The 22029-nt window shown below is 52.6% G+C and overlaps 1 protein-coding gene across 9 annotated transcripts in view; it reads left to right on the forward strand.

Annotated features, from left to right (window-relative positions):
* The window catches only part of LOC135278267 (hydrocephalus-inducing protein-like), a 71265-nt gene that overhangs the window by 45712 nt on the left and 3524 nt on the right, over nt 1-22029 (forward strand). For 3 of the 9 annotated variants that reach the window (XM_064384815.1, XM_064384814.1, XM_064384816.1), the window contains 11 exons: nt 8096-8279; nt 9360-9459; nt 10690-10808; nt 11937-12160; nt 14087-14154; nt 16285-16517; nt 17315-17415; nt 18661-18796; nt 19243-19407; nt 20285-20376; nt 20889-21051. In XM_064384815.1, coding sequence (XP_064240885.1) covers nt 8096-8279; nt 9360-9459; nt 10690-10808; nt 11937-12160; nt 14087-14154; nt 16285-16517; nt 17315-17415; nt 18661-18796; nt 19243-19407; nt 20285-20376; nt 20889-21051 — 1585 coding nt within the window. Of the gene's footprint in view, nt 1-671; nt 792-2575; nt 2710-4299; nt 4500-8095; nt 8280-9359; nt 9460-10689; nt 10809-11936; nt 12161-14086; nt 14155-16284; nt 16518-17314; nt 17416-18660; nt 18797-19242; nt 19408-20284; nt 20377-20888; nt 21052-22029 lie in introns of all 9 variants that reach the window. The other 6 variants (XM_064384818.1, XM_064384817.1, XM_064384821.1 and 3 more) reach the window with 4 other exon arrangements.

Here is a 22029-nt window from a genome sequence, read left to right on the forward strand (position 1 = left end):
TCTCTGACCACCAACTTTTGTGTCCCCTCCCCTCTCATCCTCCTTCCTTTTGGTCAGGTCTTCAACCCCGTCCCTCTGCCAGCTCACAGCAACACCCAACAAACCAACCTGAACAAATCCAACCCACAAACAACACACAGAACCAACAAATTCCATCCTTTCACTTCATAACCTTTTGGCTTCATCCAAATGTCACCTCATCTCTGACACCTCCTCTGGTACTGTTCTCGTCATCCTGAGGCCTAAGTTCTAGATCCAAACAGAAATTTGCAGTTGTGTGGGCCTCAGTTTCCCTGTCTCAGAGTAAAGGACATCCCAGAATTGTTTCTCCTAGAGTCTGATGTAAATTTGTGGGTTTTACTTACTGCATGAGTGCTCAGGCCGTGCCCCAGGGGGCACAGGGCTGTGCTTAAGGAAAGTGCTGCCTGGCATTGTGGAGAAGGAAAGCTGGAGAAATCAAAAGAGTAGCTTGGCTTGAACCTGCTGGAAGCTGACCAAGCAGTTCTTGATCAGCTCAGAGCAGAGGTGGGTGAGCCACTGTTTGCCCAGTGTGTCCTGGGCAGATGTGCTCCCCCAGAGTCTGCACTTCACTGGGGGTCAGTGTAAGATTGTCCTTCATGAGCCTTCCTCCCAGCAGCTGAAGCTGTCCCTGCTCTCTCTCGCCTCTCCAGCTGCCGTCAGCTGCCCCGAAACAGAGCTTGTTTCAGGTTTCCCCACCAGAGATGGTGTTTCAGAACTTCGTGGCTCGGGAGGTCTCTGAAATGGTGCTGTCTGTGACGAATAAGGACAAGGTAAGTGCTGGCACCTGGAGCTTGAACCCTGTGCTAGAAGAGGAGAGTGCTGTCATTGTCCAAGTGGGCAGCAAAGCAAGTTATCTGCTGCAGCACATGCAGGACAAAATGTCTCAGCCCCTTGTTCTGCAAGATGATGGGAATCTTTGTGTGTTGGGAATTGTGCCCTGATTTTGGCCATGCATTGATGGTGTCTATCCCAAAGGAGTTTCCTTCTTTTGAAAGCTGTGGATTGATAGGAATGTTGAGGCCTGTACAGTTCTGACCTGCTCTCAAGCTTTGCCTTGAGTCTATAGCACCTCCTGTGTGTCCTTGGTTAATCTTGGCTCCTGGTAGGAATCTCTGCTGCTCTCAGCCTGTTGGGCTCCCTTTGTGCAGCTCACAGTCAAAGCTCAGGGGCTGAGTCTGCTCCACTTGATGCTGGAATCACTTCTCATTAAGGGCATTGGCACTGCAGGAAACGTGTTCTGGAACAGCCCTGGAATCAGAGTGATGTAGCAGAAGCAGTGGGAGCCCTTTAGGTGCCACTTGAGGCTCCTGCTAAGCTTCATCCCGCTCTGCTCAGCTTTTCCAAGAGCAACACGGTGCTCTGCTTTCCCTTTGGAGAGCCACAGCACATGCAAAGCCATGTGCTCCTGGAGGTTTCCACCTTCACTTGAAGAAATTGTGATGGTTTTGCAATTTCCCAAGAGAGTTGAGAGGGGAAAAGTTGAAAAATGTCAGCAGTTGTGTTCCAGTGTAACGAGGAAAACAGAGACCATTGGAATTTCAGTCAGGGCAACTTTTTCTTAGATGAGCCTTGTGCCAAGGGTAGGCTGGTGGGAACAGAAAGGAGGGAGTCCAAATCATCCGGTTTAGACTTGTTGAGATTATTTTGGTGCTCAGGGGTTGGTGATATCAGTGTGCTAGAAAATGCATGTTTGCTGTGTCTGTGAATGCCAGAGGGCAGACCCTGGCCTGTGGCTGCAGGCAGCAATGCCCAGCAGCCCAGCTTGCCTGCACAGGCAGCAAGAAGCCCTGGAGAGCCAAGATTGGCTTTTCATACTGGAAGCACAGTGTCAGTCAGTGCTGGTCATGTTTCTCCAGGCAGAAAATGCCTTTGAAGCCCACAGTCCATAGGCACAGCCTGTCTGTGTTTCTGTCACTTTTGACAAGATGATTGCTCTCATGGTTTTATGATTCTTCCTTGCTGCTTTACTGCCCATTTAAATTCTCTTTGCCATCTCCTTGTTTTAGGGATTGTCTTGTTGTGTTCCTTCTTTGGCTTTTCAGGTTTGCTTTTATTCCCAGTAAGGCCACAGTGTTTGGTCTCCTCTCTTGCTGGTCTGCCTGCATGACTCTATCCCCAGAATGTGCCTACCCAAACGTGATCTGCTAGAAGGGAATTTCTTCCTTCCCCCAGGAGAATGTGCTGGTTTGCTTTCAGGGAGCACATTCCCCCTCTGGAACATGACTGCATGGCTGAGTGCAGGCAGGAGCCAGCAGGTTTTTTGGCCTTGTTGAATGTACAGATGACTTGGTTCAGGTGCTCTGTCTCCATCCTGCTGGTGCTGACCTGCTTGGCCCTTCCTTGCCACCAGGCCCTGCCCCGCTGGCCCTGGCCAAAATGCTGGAGCCAGAGAGAAGGGACTCCAGCTGACCCTTGTGAATGATGTGCCTGCACCTGCTCAGCTGGAAGGGCTTTGGAAAAGGGGTCAAGGAGGGATGTCAGCAGGGCAGGGACAGGTCTCCTGTTGTCCTGTTTGCACAAGTGTCAAAATCATCATTTGATGTCTTTGCTGCAGATTCCTCGGCTGGTGAAGGTGTGCATGGAGAGCTGCCCTTATTTCCAGCTGGCGTGCCCCAGGGGTGTGTACCACACGGTGCCAGCAGGCGCCTCTGCCCCGTGCGCATCCACTTCAGCCCCTAGGAGAACAAGGTGAGCCTGGAGGAGCCCAAGCATAGAATTCTCTGCAAAGCCATTGTTTTCCCTGCACTCTGGGTGCAGCCCATTCCATGCTGGGAGCTTGGCTCCAGGCTGTGGGCAGGCAGCCTGCAGCCAGTCCCAGCTTGGCACGGGCTGCCAGGCACTGCAGCCAGGCCTGACAGGCTCTGCTTCCCCTCCCTGCACATCCCTGAGCATTGCCAAGGGAAGATGCCCAGGGAACAGGATGAAAATGACAGAGGGCTGTTGATAGATGTTGGGCCATCTCTAGGTACAGCGGAAGGGGGTTCATGATGATGAGGAACAAAGAGGTCAGAGAGCTTTCCTCCTTCCCGGCTGGCAAGAGCTTCCCTGCCTCCCCCTGGGCTGGAGCAAGGACGGTGCTTTTTCCCAGCCTCTGCTCTGCAGCCTTGCAGCTGTGCTGTCCCAGAGCGCAAGTGAGCATGGTGCAGCTGCAGGGCCAGGGCAGAGGATGTGCTGTGCCCGTGAGCCCGGCCTGGCACAGGCACAGGCACACTGTTGCCAGGTTTGTAGAAGGTTTTTGGCAGGTTTGTAGAAGGTTTTTGGCGGGTTTTTAGAAGGTTTTTGGTTGGTTTTTAGAAGGTTTTTGGCAGGTTTTCTGAATATTTTGCCGAGTTTTTAGTAGGTTTTTGCCAGGTTTTTTTTTGCTGGGTGCCCTTGGTCAGCAGGAGGTTGCTGAGCTGCAGGGGACTTGGACACCTGCCTGCAGGAGCTGGTGTAGGGCAGGTCCAAGCTGCAGGCAGAGCTGTGAGCCCAGAGCCCATGGCAGTGACGCTGCTGTGCCTCTGTCTTCATGCCTGTCCCTGTGCTTGCTCTGTCAGCTGGCACCCATTGCGTGCCAAAGGTGCTTTTGTGTGCAGGTTTGAACAGCAGTGCTGAGGCCCTGGCAAGTCTGATCTCAGTTCTGGGATCTGGGGGGTCAGTGTTGTGATCTGGGGGCTTGTTCATACAGAAGGGTTTAGGCCGTGGCATGGAAGGGAGGAAGCCTTGCAGGGAAACAAAGACAGGCTCTTTCCAACAGCATGCTAGAAAGCAATGTTAGCACTGTTACCACTGTTCTCCTCCTGACTTGGTTGGAGAGGCAAAGTTGGAGGGGAGTTCTGAGCCAACTATGTTTCTACACCAAGCCAGAGGTGCAGGAGCTCTTTGGGTGCAGCTGTTTTCTCATCTTTTTTTTTTTGCTGCTTTGAGTCAGTTTAACTTTGTCCTATTCTCAAACAGTGGGAATATAGAAAGCTAAAGAGGAATGTCCTGTGTTCCCTAGCTCCATGTTCCTTAGAAGGGACTTAGGAATTACTGAACATCATTAAAATTTAGAGTAAAAATGATGGTGGCCTAGGGCAGTTCTCTGGATGACCAAGTGACAGAAGAGCTTAATGCCACTGAGACAGGTTTTGCAAAGTGCGCTAGTGCCTCTAAAATGTGACATATTAGTAGAGCTTAATGTTCATTTAGGGTGGGATAGGTAAATTGATGCCCTTGAAGAGTTATAGGAAATGGTTTTTCTTCTGCCATGGGGACGGCACTAAATGCCCTGTGCTGAGGCAGTTTCTTTTCCTGCAGGATTATTCCCACGAGCTCACCTGCATCACTACAAGGGGAAGGATAGTGGTGCCAATTCGGGCCATTGCTGCCCGAGCTGTCCTGGACTTCCCTGAGCAGCTGGACTTCTCCACATGTCCAGTCAAGAGCAGCAGCCAGAAGACTCTGCTGCTCCACAACTCTGGGAACCTGGAAGCTCGTTTCCAGCTGAGCACCCAGAGGTGAGGATCTGTCCTTGTGCAAAACACCTTTGAGTGATAACAGGGCTGGGAAAGAGCAACAAAAGGAGCCTGAGCATCCCTGCAGCCCTGGCTGGAAGGGAGCAGGATGGATGGCAGCTGCTCTTGCCTTCAGTGTTCTTAGCAGGATGCAGCCTTTGAGCTTTCTCTGTCCCAGCTTTCCTGGAGGCTGCTGGAACATGTTGGCAGCTGGCTTGCACCCTGCTGAGCACAAGCAGCTCCTGAAATGCTTTCTCAGCACTGTCAGCCAAACAGAGCCATTCTCTGGGAGGCCACAGGCACGTGGCCTTGCAGGGGTCCCTGCATCAGATGCCCAACATGAGCTGTGCTGCAGGCAGCCAGTGCAGTTCCTGTTCCTGAAGCTGATCTGATTTCCCTTGTCAGCGGAGGGCATCAGTCACCTCTTGTGTTCCATGATGAACCTTTGAAAGCCAGTTTAAAATTTCAAACAGAGATTTAAATCTCTGAATAAGGTTGTGCCCCCTTTTCCTTGAGATTTCTTTTTGAATACTCTGAAGTTCCTGTGTTTCTGCTGGTTTTTTCATTTTGGTTTAAGTGTTTGCCAAAAGATCATGAATTCTTCCTTGGGAACTTTCATGAAGGTCGAGCTCCTCTAATGCCTATCAATATACCACATGCCCATGGGTACTTGCACATGGTGTGTAGGAAATATGAGACATTTAGTGAATATTTGAAAAGCAATTGGGCTGATTTAGAAGATAAAAGTATAGAATAACTTTTGGAGGGGACCTCTGGCAATCATCTGAGCAGACACACTGCTCAAAGCAAGAGCAGTGTCTGGGGATTGCCAGGTGCCATTGGGAGATCTGGACCTGCCTTTAGATGCCGTGCAAGGAAACAAACATACAAAGGGCCCTAGTTAAACAGCAGAAGAAAACAGCCTATTAAACCCCTCTCCATACCTTATCTTTTTTGCCTGTCAGTAGTGCGGTAGTGCCTGTCAGGGTGCAGTAGTGATTCATTGAAAGGGTAGATGTAACAGGATGAGAACTATCTTAAGGAACAGCTCACAATTCACAGATAAAAGGCCAAAAATTTAGCTTGCCAGCCCCATCTATTGGCACTGGTATTTTCATTTGGTTATTACAATGTCAGGGATGTCTCCTTCACGGCTCTTCTATCTGTGGGCTCAGGCAACAGCTTAGTGATGTTGGCTGAAATTCAGAGGAGTTAAGTTCAGCTGTAGAGCTTGTGTCCTTGGGTCTTGGGGAGCCAGGTCTGTGTGAGAGATGACTGCTACAGCAGGAACAGAGGAGTCTGGTGGGTACAGCCCGGGGTGGGATGTAGGAGATGCAGGGGCTGATTTGCACTTGGTTTTTCAGTCCTGAAAACTGAGTCCTGAACTGGGCTGGATCCTCTTCTCCTGATAATTTGAAAAGAAGAAGATCCCTTCTTTCTCAGGCAAGCCCTGAAGTCTCCCCCAGGAGTGTTATTGCCATCCTGACATCTGAGGGCAGGAGCATGTAACATGGGGCAGCAGTGGGAATGGAATGGAATGGAATGGAATGGAATGGAATGGAATGGAATGGAATGGAATGGAATGGAATGGAATGGAATGGGATGGAATGTAGTGCTGAAGTGTGGCCAGGGATTCCCTTAACTGGCAGCTTCTCTGTTCCAGTGAAATTTTTGGCAGAAGAATAAGAACAGAATGCTGTGCCTTGCCCAGAGCAGGCACTGATCCCCGAGCCCCAGCAGAGAGCTGCAGCAGCCCTGGCATCACCCCTGGAGCACATGCAGGAGCTCTGGGGCTGCTGGGGCCTTGTCTTTCCTCCCCTCTCTCCAAAGCCTCACATCCAGCACATAAGCACTGCTGTCCTAAGGCTTCTCCCTCAGCCAGCAGGGATGTTCTCACCAGTGATAATGGGAACTGGTCAGGCCCATCATTGCAGCAATACATCCTTCAGGAGCTGAACCTGAAGCAAGTTCATCACTGCTGACATGAACAAAGTTCAGCTTGGCAGATGTTCTCTTTATTTTTGTGTGTGATGCATTCATCACCAAAGTCCCCAGAAGACACTTGGAAGTGACAGATTGAGCAGCAGCAAAGCACCAAGGCCAGGAACTTTTGTTTCCTCAGTGGGGCTGTAGGAGAGCACAAAGGCCAGCAGCTGCTGGGCAGAAGCACATTTCCCCTGAGCTCTCCCTGAGCATCAAAGCAGAGAGTCTTGTGTTTGTCAGGCAAGAGCTGTTCACCTGGTGACCAATCCTGATTGCTGCTGTTAAATCCAAAGTGCACCAACACATCTGCATCATTATTTCCAACACATTGCACAGGGTTTCTCTGCTGGGCCAAGCAAACAGTTACCAGTGTGGGTGACAACCCATAGTCCCAGACTGCATTGCTGGTAAATACACAGAAACCTCCTGTTCTGCTTCCTTGATGTGCTCCTGTTCATGGTGCTTCATTGAGCTGGGATTGGATCCTTCAGACTGGAAATGGCATCCTCCTTTTGGGTTTCCATGTCACTGTATTGCTCTAATGTGCGTTTGCACTCTTTCAGAGTTTTGACTGCTCCCTTTCTTAGCGTAGCTTTCATTGAAGTACTGCTAAAATGTGCCCTTTTTAGGCTCAATCAGGATGTTTTCAAGGTAAAACACACCAAAGAACCACACTGCAAATTCAACAGTTATTATTCCTTGGTCTGTAAAAAAGGATTAATACAACATCACTTTCCAACATCACACATATAGTATTCATTTTAATATTTGCAAAAAGGCAATAATATAATAGGCATTTTTCACAGTGCTGGTAACATGGAGCTGCAACCCAACTCTGTCTCCCCTTCCCAGGGAAGTCCTGCTCCATAATCTTTATCTGCCTCCCCCAGCAGCTCAGTGGGAGGAAAAGCCACTTGAAGTGGCTGGTGGATTCTCCCTCGGTTTTAGCAGAGGCTTTGAGCCAGGAGGTTCCCTTGAGGGATTCTGGCTTTGGAAACCTCTTGCGAGCCTGCAGATATGGAGTAAAACTACCTGCTATGCCAGTGAACAGCAAGTTATCCTGTGATCCCTCTGAGACCCCCAGGGCTTGGGGTCAGCCCTTGCTGGGGAGCGGCTGCTTGTGAGAAATAGCCACTCACTTTTCCTAAGTTTAGAAAGGTTGATTAAACCTTATCAAAAATACAACAGAAGACTGGATAGAGAAGATGTTACGGAAGGATTTTCCCCAGGTGTGCTCGCCCACACAATGGAGGTTTTGCCTTTTAACCCTTTAGCCTCTCCCAAAATTCTGACCATCGACCCCTTCTTCGCTGTCCTGTGGTGGAGTTCACTTCCTCCAATCTTGATTGGAGGTCAGATGTCACCATGGTGACACGCTGACCCTCCCAAATATCCCAACCCCAGCTGTCCCTTGATAACAACTCGGGGTAAAAAACCCTTTTCTTAACCTATAGACATGGTATTTGTCTGTTAATGGTGAGAGTCAGTCGTGGCATTGCTCATCTGTCACACTGCTGCTCCTCCCCAGGTGCTTTGCTCTCCTGCACTCACACTTCTCTCTGCAAATCTGTGGCTTATTAAACGACCTGCTGGCTTTGTGTCTCCTCTGGCTGCAGGCAGAGTCTTTTTGGGCAGTCACAGACAGAGCTGCGGCAGGAAAAATTAATGGAGGAGAAAGAAACAGGGAAAGAGAAGGGCTCTTGTGAAGATCGTGCTGCCAGCCTGAGAGCCCCAGGGGAGATGGCAAAGGTGCACCAGGACCCCATGTTCTCGGATGACGTTTCTTTCATTGAGCCAATGGTAAGTGATAGCTGAGAACCTCATTTTCCTCCTTTTCCTCCTCTCCCTCTTTCTCCTCCCACCCACTGCAACCCTGGCTGTGGTCACGGGGCAGATCCTCAGCTGGCCCCACATGCTGGGAGGGAGGGCATTGAGTTTCTGGTGCAGCTGCAGAGCTGACCTAAAAATGCTAAAATGCTCAAAGCATTTCTGGCCTGGAGGGTCAAGGCAGGGCTGGGAGCCTGACAAAGCCGAGCTCTGCTGCCAGGGCTGGAGCTCAGGGCACTCCGTGCGTGTCCTTGCAGTGTCACAGGGAGCAGTTCTTGTAGGCAGGGGCTGCCCCCACACGTGGGGCTCAGCAGAGGCTGTTGCAGCACTGCCAGCTCACACACTGACCTGAAGCTGGCAATGGTTGGCTGGGAAAAGGAGGCCAAACTCAGCCCAAGGTTAATCCCAGAAATGCCAATGGCCTCCTGTAACCACGCCTTGCACTATTTCTGAGTCTGCCTTCCAGTGCCATCTGTTAGCCTGGACACAAGGCTAGAAGGTTTCACTGGGCCTTTTGAGTTCTCCTGCACACAGGGACAGAAAACCTTTTCCTTTTCTGTTTGTGCAAGCAAACTGCCACGTGCTGCCAGCAGCCAGAGCCCTGATTCTGAGCACTGGCATTGTGAGAGATGATGAATGCCTGGTGTGTGCACAGTGCAAAATCCCTTCTCCCCTTGGAGTAAAGCCCAGAATAATCCCAACCTCTGCTTTCTTTCAAAACAGGTTAAACTAATATTTTTATTTCTGGGGGAGGGGATCATGATCTCTCCTTGTGAAGAGCCACCAGTGCACATTGGCACTTACATCCCAGTGCAGCTGACAGCAGCATGATGTGAGCAAGAGCTTGTGTCAGAGCAGTAGGAAATTGTGGAGAGTGGCAGCTGACCAGCATTGAGAGCTTCCAGCACTGTGTTGAGCTGCCTTTGGAGGGTTTCCTTGGGCTCCTTGTGTTGTTCACTCATCACTGATGCTCTAAACAAAGGCTGACAGGACTATGGTTGAAAACAAGAAATGTGAAGTTTGAAGAGAAATGTTTTGCTGTTTCTGTTGTAGGAGGGAGAAATCGAGCCGGATGGTTTGGCCAAAATTAAGATGACTTTCAAACCCCTGGAAGCAGTGGAGTATCAAAGTGTGGCTTGTTGCAGCATCTCAGGTGCAGCTCCTGTGCCCTGCTTCTCTCCCCCTCAGTGCAGCCATGGTGCAAGCCTGAGCCCACTGGGCTGCCCTGGCAGTGCTGGGAAGAGTCCCTGGCCAGCAGGGCAGTGCTGGCACATCCCCAGTGGCCCTGCAGCTCCCAGGGAGTGTCCCGTGCAAGGCCAGGGCTCAGAGTGCTGTGTCTGGGTTCCTGATCCCAGCACAGCCCAGGCAGTGCAGGGAGAGGTTTTCATGCCATGCCTTTGCTGGCATTTCCTCAAAGGCCAGAGAGCTGCAGAGCAGAGCAGCTTTAGTGAACAAGCACTAAGCCCCTGCAGGCCCCTGGCCTCCAGGATGGCTCCACTGGACATGGATCCATCATCAGGTGGCAGGAGCTGGGTTAGAAATGTGCTCCCTGAGCCTGGATCAGCTCCCACTGGCCAGACACCAGCAGAGCAGAGGTGGCTGAGCCCCACTGAGCCCAGGCTGTTGGTAGAAGGAGCAGCCTTGGCCAGCAGCTGCTTCTCTCCCTGTGTGGGAGCTGTCACCTTGCAGCTCTCAGTCTGTGGAAACAGAGCCCAGTGCTGAGGGTCAGAAGGTGAGGACTTGGGCAACAAAGTCCTGTGCTGCTGGGCCAGGTAGTTTGGTAATTGCCCAGCTCTGGATGAGCTTTGTGCCTTCACTGAATGGATTTCCAAGCTCCTCTAGGTGCATGGGAAGGAAAGCACAGAATCCTAGGATGTTAAGGATGGAGTGGACCTTAAAGATCATCTAGTGCCAAGGCCCCTGCCATGGGCAGGGACACCTCCCCCTAGAGCAGGTAGCTGCAAGCCCCATCCAGCCTGGCTTTGAACACTTGCAGGGCTGGGACTTGCACAACTTCCCTGGGGAACCTGCTCCAGTGTCTCACCACCCTCACAGGAAAAAATATCATCCCAAATATCTAACCTAAATTTCCTTTCCTTCAATTTCTACCCATTACTGCTTGGTCTGCCCCTCCAGGACCCCTGAGATGTTTGAAACTCAGCAAACTGGTGGCTCCAATTGGAAACCAGCCCGAGGAATGGGTTAGGAATTAGAAGTCAGCCCCAAGGGATATCTGTTGAGGGAAGAGAAGGGTCCATATCTTGTCCTGCAGCATCAGGAGCTGGTGGCATCCAGCTCAGAGTCAGGGACTAGCACTGAGGCAGCCTGGAAAAGACAGTGTGACAGAGGGAATGCTTGTACTGAAATGGACATCTCTCCCCAGGCCGTGAGAATAGGCTGCCCCTGCAGCTCAGAGGGGAAGGCCAAGGACCCTTGGTTGAGCTCAGCTGTGACACTCTGGACCTTGGGGACATTTTTGTCAATACCCCCCATGTCTGTGAGGTGAGCAGCAGGGCTGGGGATGGATGCTGATGGCTCCTGAGGCAGCAGCAAGCCTGGTGGAGCTGTGGAATTCCTGCCAAGCTGGGCAGTTGTGAGCAGGGAATATTTGATGTGCTAGTCCAGTCTGGGGGGTCAGAAAGGTGTGTCTGTTGTTCATGAAGGCCCAGCCCCTGCTTTTGGGCAGCCTTCCTTAGGGATCAGCTGGGAGGCTTCCTGCAAAACAAGCCCTTGGCAGGTGCAACCAGCACTGGGTGCAAAAGCTGCATGTTCAGAGGCTTTTGTGGCAGTGCCAGACACAAGGCACCTTTGGACTGGGCTCTGCAGAAGCAGCTGGAACCAACTGGCTGCCTTTGAGCTTCAGTCCACTGCCAACAGCTTCCAGTCAAGGGTCTCCTGCTCATTCCTGGAAGTCCCAGGAAAGCCTTGGGAGTTCTGTCCCTTGCTGACCAGTCCCACACTTCAGCCTTGGTGCATCTCTGGCTCTGGAAAGAGAAAAGTGTTCCTGGGAAAAAAGCAAAGGATTTTTCTACCTATTTGCGTCCACCCCCCAATAGTGTCAAGCTTGTAAAAAACTCATGAAAGAGCAACTGAAAAGAGGCAGGAAATGAGGCACTGCATCAGGGCAAACACTTTCAAAAGCTTGACTGTAGAAGAGAAAGACACCACGAGTTTTCTATACCAAAAGATGGTGCTGTGTGTACATTTTGCTGCTGATGCCTCATTATAAATGTCTTGTTTCCATGGTGTGGGAAAAGGTGAATGAGGTGATGGTGCTGTTGGAGCTGTGCAGGCTGGGGCAGCAGCAGCTCAGTGCTGATTCACTAGGCAGCTGCAATCACCCCACGTTGCTCTCAGGGCCAGGTCTCCATGAGCTGGGTGATGCTGCCCAGAGGTGCACTGCTCTGTGTCCATGGGATAACCCCAGGGTGACTGCAGGTCTGTGCAGCTGCCACTGCTTTGCATGAAAACCCAAAGGCAGAACTTGTCCTCTTGTATCTTCTGACTTCTGCCATTCAGCAGCACAAAGCATCTTCTGCCTTTTGTGGCTGTTCATTGCATCCTTAGACAATAACTCCCAAGAAGGGAAGATTCCACACGAATTTCCACTTTGCTTTCTTGCTGCTGCAGGTGAACCTGATCAACCAAGGAGCTCTTGATGCTCCCTTCAGCTACATCCCTTCGGCCACAAAGGTGGGCTTGGGCTTCAAGTTGGCACCCCAGGAGGGCATCATTGCAGCAGGTGGGAGCCAGACTCTCCAGATCTCCTTCAGTGCCACCGTGTTGGGGAGGTTTGAGGAAGAATTCCGGTTCAGTCTGGCTGGATCTCCTACGCCTGCCATCCTGACCATCAAGTAAGGACCCTGGGAGCTTGGTGGGCACATCTGCAGCTGTCTCTGGGACATGCCCCACCTGCCTCCTGTTGGGGTGGAGCAGAGAGAAAAGGTGTTTGCTGAGGTCTTCATCTCAGCTCTGATGCTGGCATTGCTTTAGTGGGAGGATGCCTCCTGCCCTGTGTGGTACCTGGAGCTGGAATGACTCCTCCCTGCAGGGATCTCCCTCTGCCCTGGGCCATGGCAGGCAGTGGGATGGATCAGCTTTGGGCAGCAGCTGCTCTGGGATGTCCCAGCTGAACAGCCAGCAAGGCCCCCAGGGCTTTGGAGATGGGCCAGCCTGGGGCATTCTGCAGCAGCAGCAGTGCTTTTAAAAACTTCTGTCAATAATCCATGCCAGATGGGCAGCAGCAGCCTCACCTCCCCTCTCATGGCCATGCTGTGGGGGACAAGCTGTGCTCCCTGCTGCTGTGCCCAGAGGGCTCTGGTGCCTCCTGTGCACAGCCAGGAAAGGGCTGATGTGGGAATCAGGGAACTGTGCAGCAGGAACTGTGCCAAGGACTTGGGCATCATCCCCTGGGCTGGTGCCATGGCAAGAGATCATCCTGGCCCAGCACAAGGGACAAGGGGTGATGATAGGGGAGGCAGAGCTCAGTGCTCAGCACCACAGCAGCGCGAGGCCCTGTCCCTGCCAGCCTGAGCCATGTGCTGCTAGGATAATGCAGTGGGAGCAGGAGAGCTGATGCTGGCTGCTCTGCAGCTTTGGAGCTGGGCTGCTGCTCTTGGGAGGCACTGGGGCAAGGCAGTGAAGAAATGAAAGCAATCTGCACTGGATTATGGCAATAAGATAAGGGAGATGGATGAACAAGAACAAGGAAGTTATTACTTAGCAAGAGCAAAGTGGTGAGTAGGTCTGCCCCCAGTGGAGAAAGAATGATGATGGCTTTGTTCTTGGAGGAAAAGTGCTGCTTTTTTATTTTGGAGATCAAGAGGGAACCTTCCACCATCCAATAATTGATTCTCCTCTGTCCCTCCCCTAACTGGTGATGGGATGTTTGTGCATCAGCAGCTTTCTCCTTGAGCAAGGGCAGGTGTCTCTTGTTGAGATGTGTGGAGCAGAGCCAGGGGCAGTGCTGTGAATCCAACAGAAGGCACAGGTCACTGGGCCTGGATTTTTAACCACAAGGCAGAGTGGGCATGAATTGGCATCAGCCATGAAATCAACTGGGGAGTGTTGTGCAGCTTCAAGTGCTGCTTTCAGTGGGTGTTGGTGACTTTTGCAGTGTGTCTGCTGATTTCAAGGACAGGTGAGGTGCTGTGCTAGATTCAGGACCCCCTTGTTTGGTTGTTGAAGCTGTTGCTCTTGGCTGTGCCAGCTGGTGCACTGCTGGCAAGCTGGTCCTTTCCTCTAGGATTCATCTGTCCCCTGTGTAGAAGTGTTGCTGCTCTTTTCAGAGGATGTTTGGGGCTGCCCTGGGTTCATGGCTCAGAACTGTGTCTGTAATGATGGTGTGGGTCAAACTCTGCTGAGAAAGCTCCTCCATGGGAACAGCAGTTCCAGCTAAGAAGTAGCAAAGCAGGAACCTGTGTCTGGCAGGGCTGGTTACAGAAGTTTGTGGGGACACCTTGATGTCCATGCCATTGCAGATGGGGAAACTGAGGCCCGGAGCCATGTCTGGCTGTGTGTTCAGGGTCCTTCATGGGACCAGCAGCATCCCGGGGGCTTTTCCTGCCTGCCCTGTGCCCAGAGCCCATCAGTGGCTGCTGGCTGCTGGCCACTTGGCTTTAGCTGCCTCCTGTGCCCAGGGGCACTGTGCTGAGCACATGGTGTGTGCTGGTTTGAAAGGCACGGTGCCCTGACACCAGGTTTGTGCCCCCGAGCCACGACAGCCGGAGCTTTGCAATTCCTTGAACCAAGGCATTTCCTGCTCTGTCCTCGCCATGCAGGGGCAGCGTCACTGGACCCAGTTTGCACTTCGACCTCCCTGAGCTCGACTTCGGGGACATCTCCTTTGGTGAGTGCTGCCTGGGCTGGGACACAGCGGGAGGGATCTGTGCCTTCCAAGGGAAAAGCATCCCTCCCTCCTGCTCTGCCCCAGCAGCCTCTTCAGGGTGGGAACTGCAGGGCTGCTGGTGCTGCAGGGAGCATTTGGCCATTGTCAGATCAAACAGAAGCAAGGCATAGAAAGTCAGGATTTTCTGGTGTCTGTCCTGCTTGAAAAGACAGATGTCTGCCAAGGAAGGTGGGAATCTTCCTGGAATGGAAAGATGAGCCCCTCCCTCCAAATGATGATACCTTTGAAATTACAGAGCTCAAACGATGGGGAAAGGAATAACAGTTCTTTCCTAGACTATATCAGGAGAGCCCAGAGAACAAGAGCAGATGTTTGCCAGCTGCCAAGTCCCGTTTTTTCCCTTTGGTGCAGTGAGGATCCCAGCAGGAGGAGCTGTGGGCTCTGGCAGGGCAGTGATCCCCTGCCAGCCGGCAGCGGCAGGGAAGGAGGGAAATGCTCCTTTTGCAGAGGGACAGAGGGCAGGGGGATGTGGGCAGTGCCTGAGAGCAGCAGGCAGCAGCGGGGAAGGCAGGCAGGGTGGGTGCCAGGCTGAGTTGCAACCAGGGCAGTGCCGGGGCCAAGCACACAACCTCCCGCAGCAGCACGTGGCCGAGCTCCCATCCCCGAGCGGGAGGAAGGGAAGCTCCGCTCCCTGCCCAGCCTCAGCTCCCACTGCACAGCGCCCACGGCATCACGCCACAGCTGCCAAAAACCCCCAAGGGAAAAGCCCACCCCCAGGGCCAAAACCCCCAAAACCCCTATCCCCCTTCCCAGACCAAGGGGAGCATTCACTACCAAGCCTGAACCCAGAACAAGGAAGGTCATGGACTTTTTAAGGAAACTACTTGCCTTTCCTGAGCTGCTTCTGTCCCCCCCTGCATCACCATGGAGGCACTTGTCAAGTTGCCTTCTTGAAGAAACGAAACAAGAAAGGCAACCAATGGAACTATGGTTCTGAACCAGGAGATTGATCCTGCTGGATCTGCTTTCATTCCTAAGGTCTCTTCAGCTGAAGGCAGCTGTTGTATCTTTGCTTCTTTGGAACTGTTGACTGTTGTCTGCATGCCGTGAGCTCAGTCTCATTGGAGGTTTTGCCATCTGCGTTTGTCCTTGTTGTGCCTCTCTTGCCTCCCTGCTGGAGTCACTGCTGGAGCTGGCAGTGCTCACTGGGATGGGCACAGAGAAGCTCTGGGCTGCACCTGCAGTTGTTTTTTCTCCCCATCTGTGTTCCAGTGCCTCTTGGTGAGCAGGCCTGGGGAGAAATCTCCTCCCCACAGAGCTGCCAGCCCAGCCAGATGTCCACTGCAGAGCAGCTTGTGGCTGCTCTCCGGGCTCTGCAGGACATCCCCACCATGAGTGGCTGCATCTCTGGCTTTCCAGCATGGAAAGCAAATCCCAGAGCTCCAGTGGGGTAAAGCCTTGCAGGCAGCAATCCCAGTGAGCAGCATGGGTGTGATGTTCCCGTTTGTTGGGTGAGGTGGGACCTGGTTCCTCATTGCCAATCTCCAAGCAAGGCTTGGCGTGCCCCCTGTTGAGTGGGCTCTGAGCTGTCTCGTGCTCAGTCTGTTTGGCCCAAACCAAGAGATGCCTTAAAGATCCTGCAGAGAGAAGCTGCATTGGGCTGCTTTGCCTCACGTTCTAGTTCCTGATTCCATCCTCACTTTCTTTTGCTGTAGCTTCTTCTCAATGCTGACTCACTGTTTATCTATCTTGAAAAGGGTGGGAGTGTTGGCAGGCTGAACAGGGAATTTGACAGCTTGAATTCTCAGAGGAAATGCTCGGTCTGGGTGCACACTCATCACTGGGAGATCACTGGTGCTGGTTTGGGGCAGGTGAGGCAGCTCCTCCCCATCGCCAAGAGAGAAGCTTGCAGTGTTCAGCAGGGCTAGGAGTGGGCATTTTCAAGGCTGCAGTCTGCAATCTGTGTCAGAGGGAACTGAGTGACGATTCATTCCTCATGCAGCTTCTGGGTGAGCTGTAGTTCAGATAATCCAGAGCTAAACTCCAGTCCCACTTTCATCGTGCCAGGCCATTCCCAGCAGGAGTCATGCCACAGTGGGAGCCTCAATGGATGTTGGTGTCCTTTCCTAGGCTTTCCCTACACCCAGCGCTGCCGGCTCACTAACAGCTCCCTGGTGCCCGTGACGTTCCAGCTCCGCATGTCGTTCGATGGCACGCAGCCGGCCGTGGACAGCGTCGATCAGATCCGCTGCCACAGTGACCCAGCCTGGAGGAAGGGCATTCACTTCTATGTGGAGCCCCGGGAGTTTACAATCACTCCCAGCAGAGGGACCATCCTGCCCCAGGGACACCAGGACATCCAGGTACGGGCAGAGTGCAGCCAGAGACGCTTCAGCACCAGGGCTGCAGCTGCACTGCAGTGTGGGAGGGCTTTAGCTCTGCTGCAGCTTTGAGCATGGTGTGAGTGAGAGATCTGCACTGCTCTGAGGCCTCTGCCAGCTGCCTTACTCGGGGTGTTCCTCAAGGAGCACTGTTTTCTTTCCAAAATCATATGCTGAGGTCACATACCATATGGTCAAGGCCAGAAGTCACTCTTGTGTTCTTGAGAGCCATTTATTTGATTGCAAGTGGGCAGAGCAAAGATGAGGGCAGAAGGTGGTTGTTAGAGGGATGTCATTGTAGAAAGCAGTTAGCTTTTCTTCTTGGTGTGATTTCCCCTCTCCTGGGGAGCAGAAGGATTTGTGTTCACTGCAGGAATCTCCAGTGGAGACAAAAAACTCTGCAGCCATGAACTGCCCAGCACCTGCTGGGCCACACTTTGCCCTCAGCTTCCTGCTGTAAAGCTGAACTTGTTGTGTTCAAGTCAGATTTCTTCTGCATTTATGTCATTGTAGTCAGATGAGAAATTGGGGCCTTAATTTGAATACAGTGGTGTGTAGAGCTTTAGTCTAATGTTTTAATGTAGCTGAGCTATGCCCTGATAGCAAGGTGTGTTTAACACATCTGCTATTGCCAGAAGGCTTTTGTTGCTTTGAGACTGTGCTCTACACATGGAGCAGCAGCAGAATTAAGACAAAATCTTCCCTCAAGGACTGGAGGATATCACACGTGGATAATGAGCTTTTGTAAGGAAGAATTTCCTGTTCTTCTCTTCCACCAGGTGACCCTGTGTTCCAACTCGGTGATGGAGTTCTACAGGAAGATGCTGGTGGATCTGGAGGGTTTTGGCAAGGGAGTGGCATCATTGGTCATCACAGCCAGGTACCAGCCCTTCCCTGGCCTCCCCCAGCCCCTGCCTTGCCCAGGCTTTGCTGGCTGCAGCTGCCAAGGAGAAGTGCTGGTTCATGAGCTCATGTTGTGCCAGCTGGGCATGAGAAGAGCCAAGCTTGGACAGCAGCCTGTGGTGAAAAGCAGCCCTGCTCCCAGCCCAGCAGGGTCCTGGGCCCTTTTCTGAAGGCACCAGGAATGAGATCATTTCTTGGCCTGGCTTTTGGTGCTTGAGGTGGAACAAATTTCCCCAGGGCCTCCTCTCCTTCTTGCTGCAAGAGGTGGAGTTGTGCTGGGTGCGAGCACCGTGCATTGGTTTGGGACACAGCAAGCAGCCTGCTGAGAGCCAGGCTCTGGTTCTGTTCATGAGGGCACGTGGCAGGGGGGAAGTGGCTGCCAGCAAGAGTGCTGAGGGCAAGGTCTCAGGAGGGGAAAGCAGCCCTTGATGTGGCAGCTCAGCTCTAGATTTTCTCCTTCCCTCTGCTTCCCACTCTGAGCTTGAATGTTCTCAGGGTTGAGAGCAAAAGTGGTTGTTGCTGCAGCAGAATTCCATCCTGCTGTGCTGCTGTGGGTGTCAGTGGAATGCCAGGAGGGATGCAGTTCCCTGGGACTGTTCCCTCTCCCAGGCAGAGCCATCCAGGCAGTGCCTGGGCTGCCATTTTGTCAAGCAGGTGGGCTGGGGACAGTCAGTGCCTGGAGCTGTGGAGGGAAGGAGCCAGGGAGCTGTAGGGCCTGGGAGGGGCTGATCAGCCACTCTGGAGGGCAGCTGGTGTCTCGTGCCCTCCAAGGCTGGGGCAAGCAGCTGAGTTCCCAGGCAGGGCAACAGCACCATGGCAGAGAAGGGAGTCATTTTTCCTGGGCACTGGAGTTGTGTGTTCCTTGAGCCTTAGTGAGCTCTGTTCCTTGTTGGGAAGGCTCCCCTAGAGCTCATGGATCACTGGGAATGTTACAGGAGTCCTTGCAAGCCTTCCTGGGGAAAGGAGGGGCTGAGGCAGCTGTGGGACAAAGTGCTCTGCCTGGGGCACTTGGCAGCCTCTGGGTGCTGCCTCTCAGGGTTTGCCCCTCCTTGACAAGACCTGTTGGAGTGGGAAGATGTAGAAGGCAATTTATCACTGCAGGGCTGTTCAATGTCCATTTGACAGTGACCAGTGTGTTATGCTCCATCTCACAATCTTTGAGGGTAAATGTTCTCCATTCTCTCAGTATCTCTAATTCCCCTGGGCTCATCTCTTTGTCCAGATGTCTCGTTCCCAAGCTGCAAGTGTCCCCCCACGTGCTGCAGTATGATGAGTGCCTCCTGAAGGTGCCATATGAGAAGAAGTTCCTGATTAGGAATCCCAGCCACCTGCCTGGCTGCTACGGGCTCATTGAACAGGTTTGGCATCCCATCCACCTCCCCCTGTCAAATATTATTGAGGAGCTTATTAGGGGAAAAAAGGATTTGGACATGACCTTGCTGGTTTCTATTCAGTCTTAAAGATTTGCTGAGAACAGGATCCTAGCTGAATGTAAACTTGAGGATGCAGTTTAACCTGCTGAGGGAACAGCTTATGTTCTAGTCTTCAGGGTGTTTTCTTGTGGGAGATCTTAGAGGGTTGTGAAAGCTGCTGCATCCACAGACACCAGTGCCTGTGCTGGCAGCCTCCTTGCAGGATCCCCTGGGAATGCTAAGCCTACAATTCTTGCATCTTGTTTGTGCCTTTTACCTTTGTCCTGGGCATTTTTAAACACGTGTGTCAGTTGCTGTTGCGGTGGATGTTAGGGAGTGTAAAGTTTCTTCAGAGGTGCCTCTGAAGCTGCATTTCATTGTGTCTCTTGCAGAAACGCAAGGAGGACGCTGCTGTGCTCTACTCCAGCCCCAGGCCCTGTGGGATTGTCCAGCCTCACAGCACTGCAGAGATCCCAGTGCTGGTGGAAGTGCAGGCGCTGGGCACGCATCGCACCAATGTTCTCATCGGCGTGTTCGGGGATGAGAGAAACCCACTGGTGAGTGCAGGGGAGATGTGTGCCTCTGTGCAGCTGCTCCTGGCAGGCTGCAAAGGGCACAGGGATTCTGCCGGGGAAAACAGGCACAGGCTGCTGTGGAGAAGGCCAGGAGGGATGGGTGGCACAAACAGCTCATGCCTCACGGGTGGTAATCTCAGTGTCTGGCACAGAATGTCGTTGGTCTGAGCTGGAATCCAGGGTCACTTTAGTGCATTACTCTTGAAAATGCTGTTAACTTTGGAAACATCTGTTTGGAAATGGCATCTCTCTGAGCACAAAAGGGGATGTCAGAATACTTCTGGGAACCTTGAGCTTTCTGTCAACGAAAGGAAAGCTGGCATTTGAAGAGTGGTTGCAAGGATTGAAACTTACATTAAAACATAAGGAAATGACAATGACAAATTGCCTGAATGGCACCAAACATCTGAACCTGGGCCATTGTGGCACTGCATGTAAATCAGTGAAGAGGAAGGACAGGCAAGGCAGGCTGTGCCAGGGAGCCTGAGGTTTGACAGAACAGTTGCTTTCAACTCTCAGACTGCTTACCATAAAGAGGAGGGCTTCTCCCCACCAGAGGAACCAGTTGTTTAACTGTCAGCCTGGTCTGAATTCGAGATTTCTTGCAAAGCTTTTACCTTTGGGCCAATAATTTGTAGTTTGAAAGGTTCTCCTACCTTGATCCTTTTAAATTTGGAGGTGAACATGTAATTTGCTTTTTCTTTTTTCTCCAAAAGCCCAGCATTTCAGCTGGAGAGTGGTAGCTGTCCCTAAAGAAATAACTAGAGCAGGGTTGAGCTGTTTAAGGATTTTTAGGTTTCCCTGTAGTGGTTTGCTTTGGGTTTTTTTAAAAATGTTTCTTGCCTGCTTCCTGGGACAGAGAAAACAGTTATGGAGCTCTGGACAGCTGGCAGAAACCTCCCCAAGCCCAAGGCTGATGGAGTCTGGCAGGATCCCAGCACTACAGCCCATGTATGTATGTCTGGATGCATGGAGAATGCCACCTGAGTCCCCTGGGAGTGTTGGAAAATGTCAGCCAAGCCCCCAGCAGTGTCAGGGAAACATTCCTGATAAATACCTGGTGGAGCTGCAGAGTTTCTGCTGTTGGGCCCTGGGGGAGCTGTGCTGGCTGTCACTGCCTGGGTCTGCCCCTGGATGTCTCAAATCTGCCCTTTTTGCTTGCCTTCTCTGTCTTTTCCTCTCCCACTGTGCTTTTTGCATGCCCACAGGGTGTTCATCCCTGCCCTCAGCAGTTCCTCAGTGCAAGCAGTTGCAGCTGCTGCAGCAGCTCAGTGTCATCCCTGGGCTGCCTTTAGAGCAGACCTGCTCCAGCCTGGATTGGGAAGGGCTGGATCCAAGCATTTCTCAGTTCAAGGTGCCAGCAGCCAGCCAGGGGCTGCATCCTGACCAGGAGCTGCTGGTGCAGGTGTCCCTCCCTCCCACTACAGGTCCCACTACAGGTTCACAGTTATCTTCTTTTCCAGAGATGAGCTTCACCCACCTCAATTCACTCCCCATCCACCAAAGGAGATGAGAACATGTTTGGATTGCCCAGTGTCTCGATGGAGGCACTTCAAGGCTGGAAAGCAGGAGGCAGCCACAGCCCTGACTGAAGAGCAGGATTTGACCCAGTCTTCAGGAGTAGAGGTAGATTTTCTTGTACACCTACTGCTTGTGCTGCCTCCCCAGCCTGCCACCAGCAAGTCATGCTCCTGCTGAGCTCCCTTTTTGCTGCCCTGCTGTCCTGTGCCCTGACAGTGGCTGGGCAGCAGGGCCAGTGGCTGGACATGGGGGAGTGGGAGGGAGAAATAGGAGAGTTTTCCTTGGAGAAGCTCACTCAGATCCTACAGGCCTGTGTTGAGTGTGGCATTTTTTGCCTTGTTGCCTTCCCAATGCAAGATGAGGCTTTCATCTGCATCATGATGGGAAGAGCTGCAGCTTCCTTGGCAGAGCAAGCTGGGATGAGTCCTGATCTCCATGTGCCCTCTTCCCAGCCCAGCCAGACTCCCTGTTTGCAGCTCTCTGCTGTCACCCGAGAGCTGCTCTTGCACTGCTGGCCCTGAAGCTGTCTTACAAACTGGGACTTGGCAAAGTGGCTGTCTCTTCCTGCAGGCATAGGGCATGGCTTGTTTTTCAGGTGCCATCACAAGCTCCTGCAAACCCTCACCTCCCAGCAGGCCTGGAGGGATTCAGGTGCTGCGTGGACGCACCGCACACTGCCCTGGAAGCGGAGAAGGGAAGAGGGAATCTGTCTCCCTTGCACACTGTCAGTGTGGCAAGCAGGGCTGGAGCTGCCAGTGCCACTGGTGGCCCTGAGCATTGGCCACAGAGGGGCCTCCCATCCCTGCAGGCCCAGCACAAAGTGCTGCTGGAGCAGCTGGGTGTTGGAGAGGCCGTGCAGGACACGTTGTGGGGCTGCCCAAGGACGCTGTGCAGCACCTATGGAGGGCACTGCTCCCCCTGCAACTCCTCAGGTGGTCCAGAGGAAGGTTTTGCAGGAGCTTTTGCTGTAGCACCTTGAGGGAGCAGCATTTAAATCAGAGAGAGAGGGGAAGAGCCTCAGGAGTCAGATGAGCTGGGATGGGAGTCCTTTGCTCAGCTCCAAGTGCTCTCACTCTGAGTCTC

This window comes from Passer domesticus, chromosome 11 (genome assembly GCF_036417665.1).
Source record: "Passer domesticus isolate bPasDom1 chromosome 11, bPasDom1.hap1, whole genome shotgun sequence".
Classification (NCBI taxonomy): domain Eukaryota; kingdom Metazoa; phylum Chordata; class Aves; order Passeriformes; family Passeridae; genus Passer; species Passer domesticus.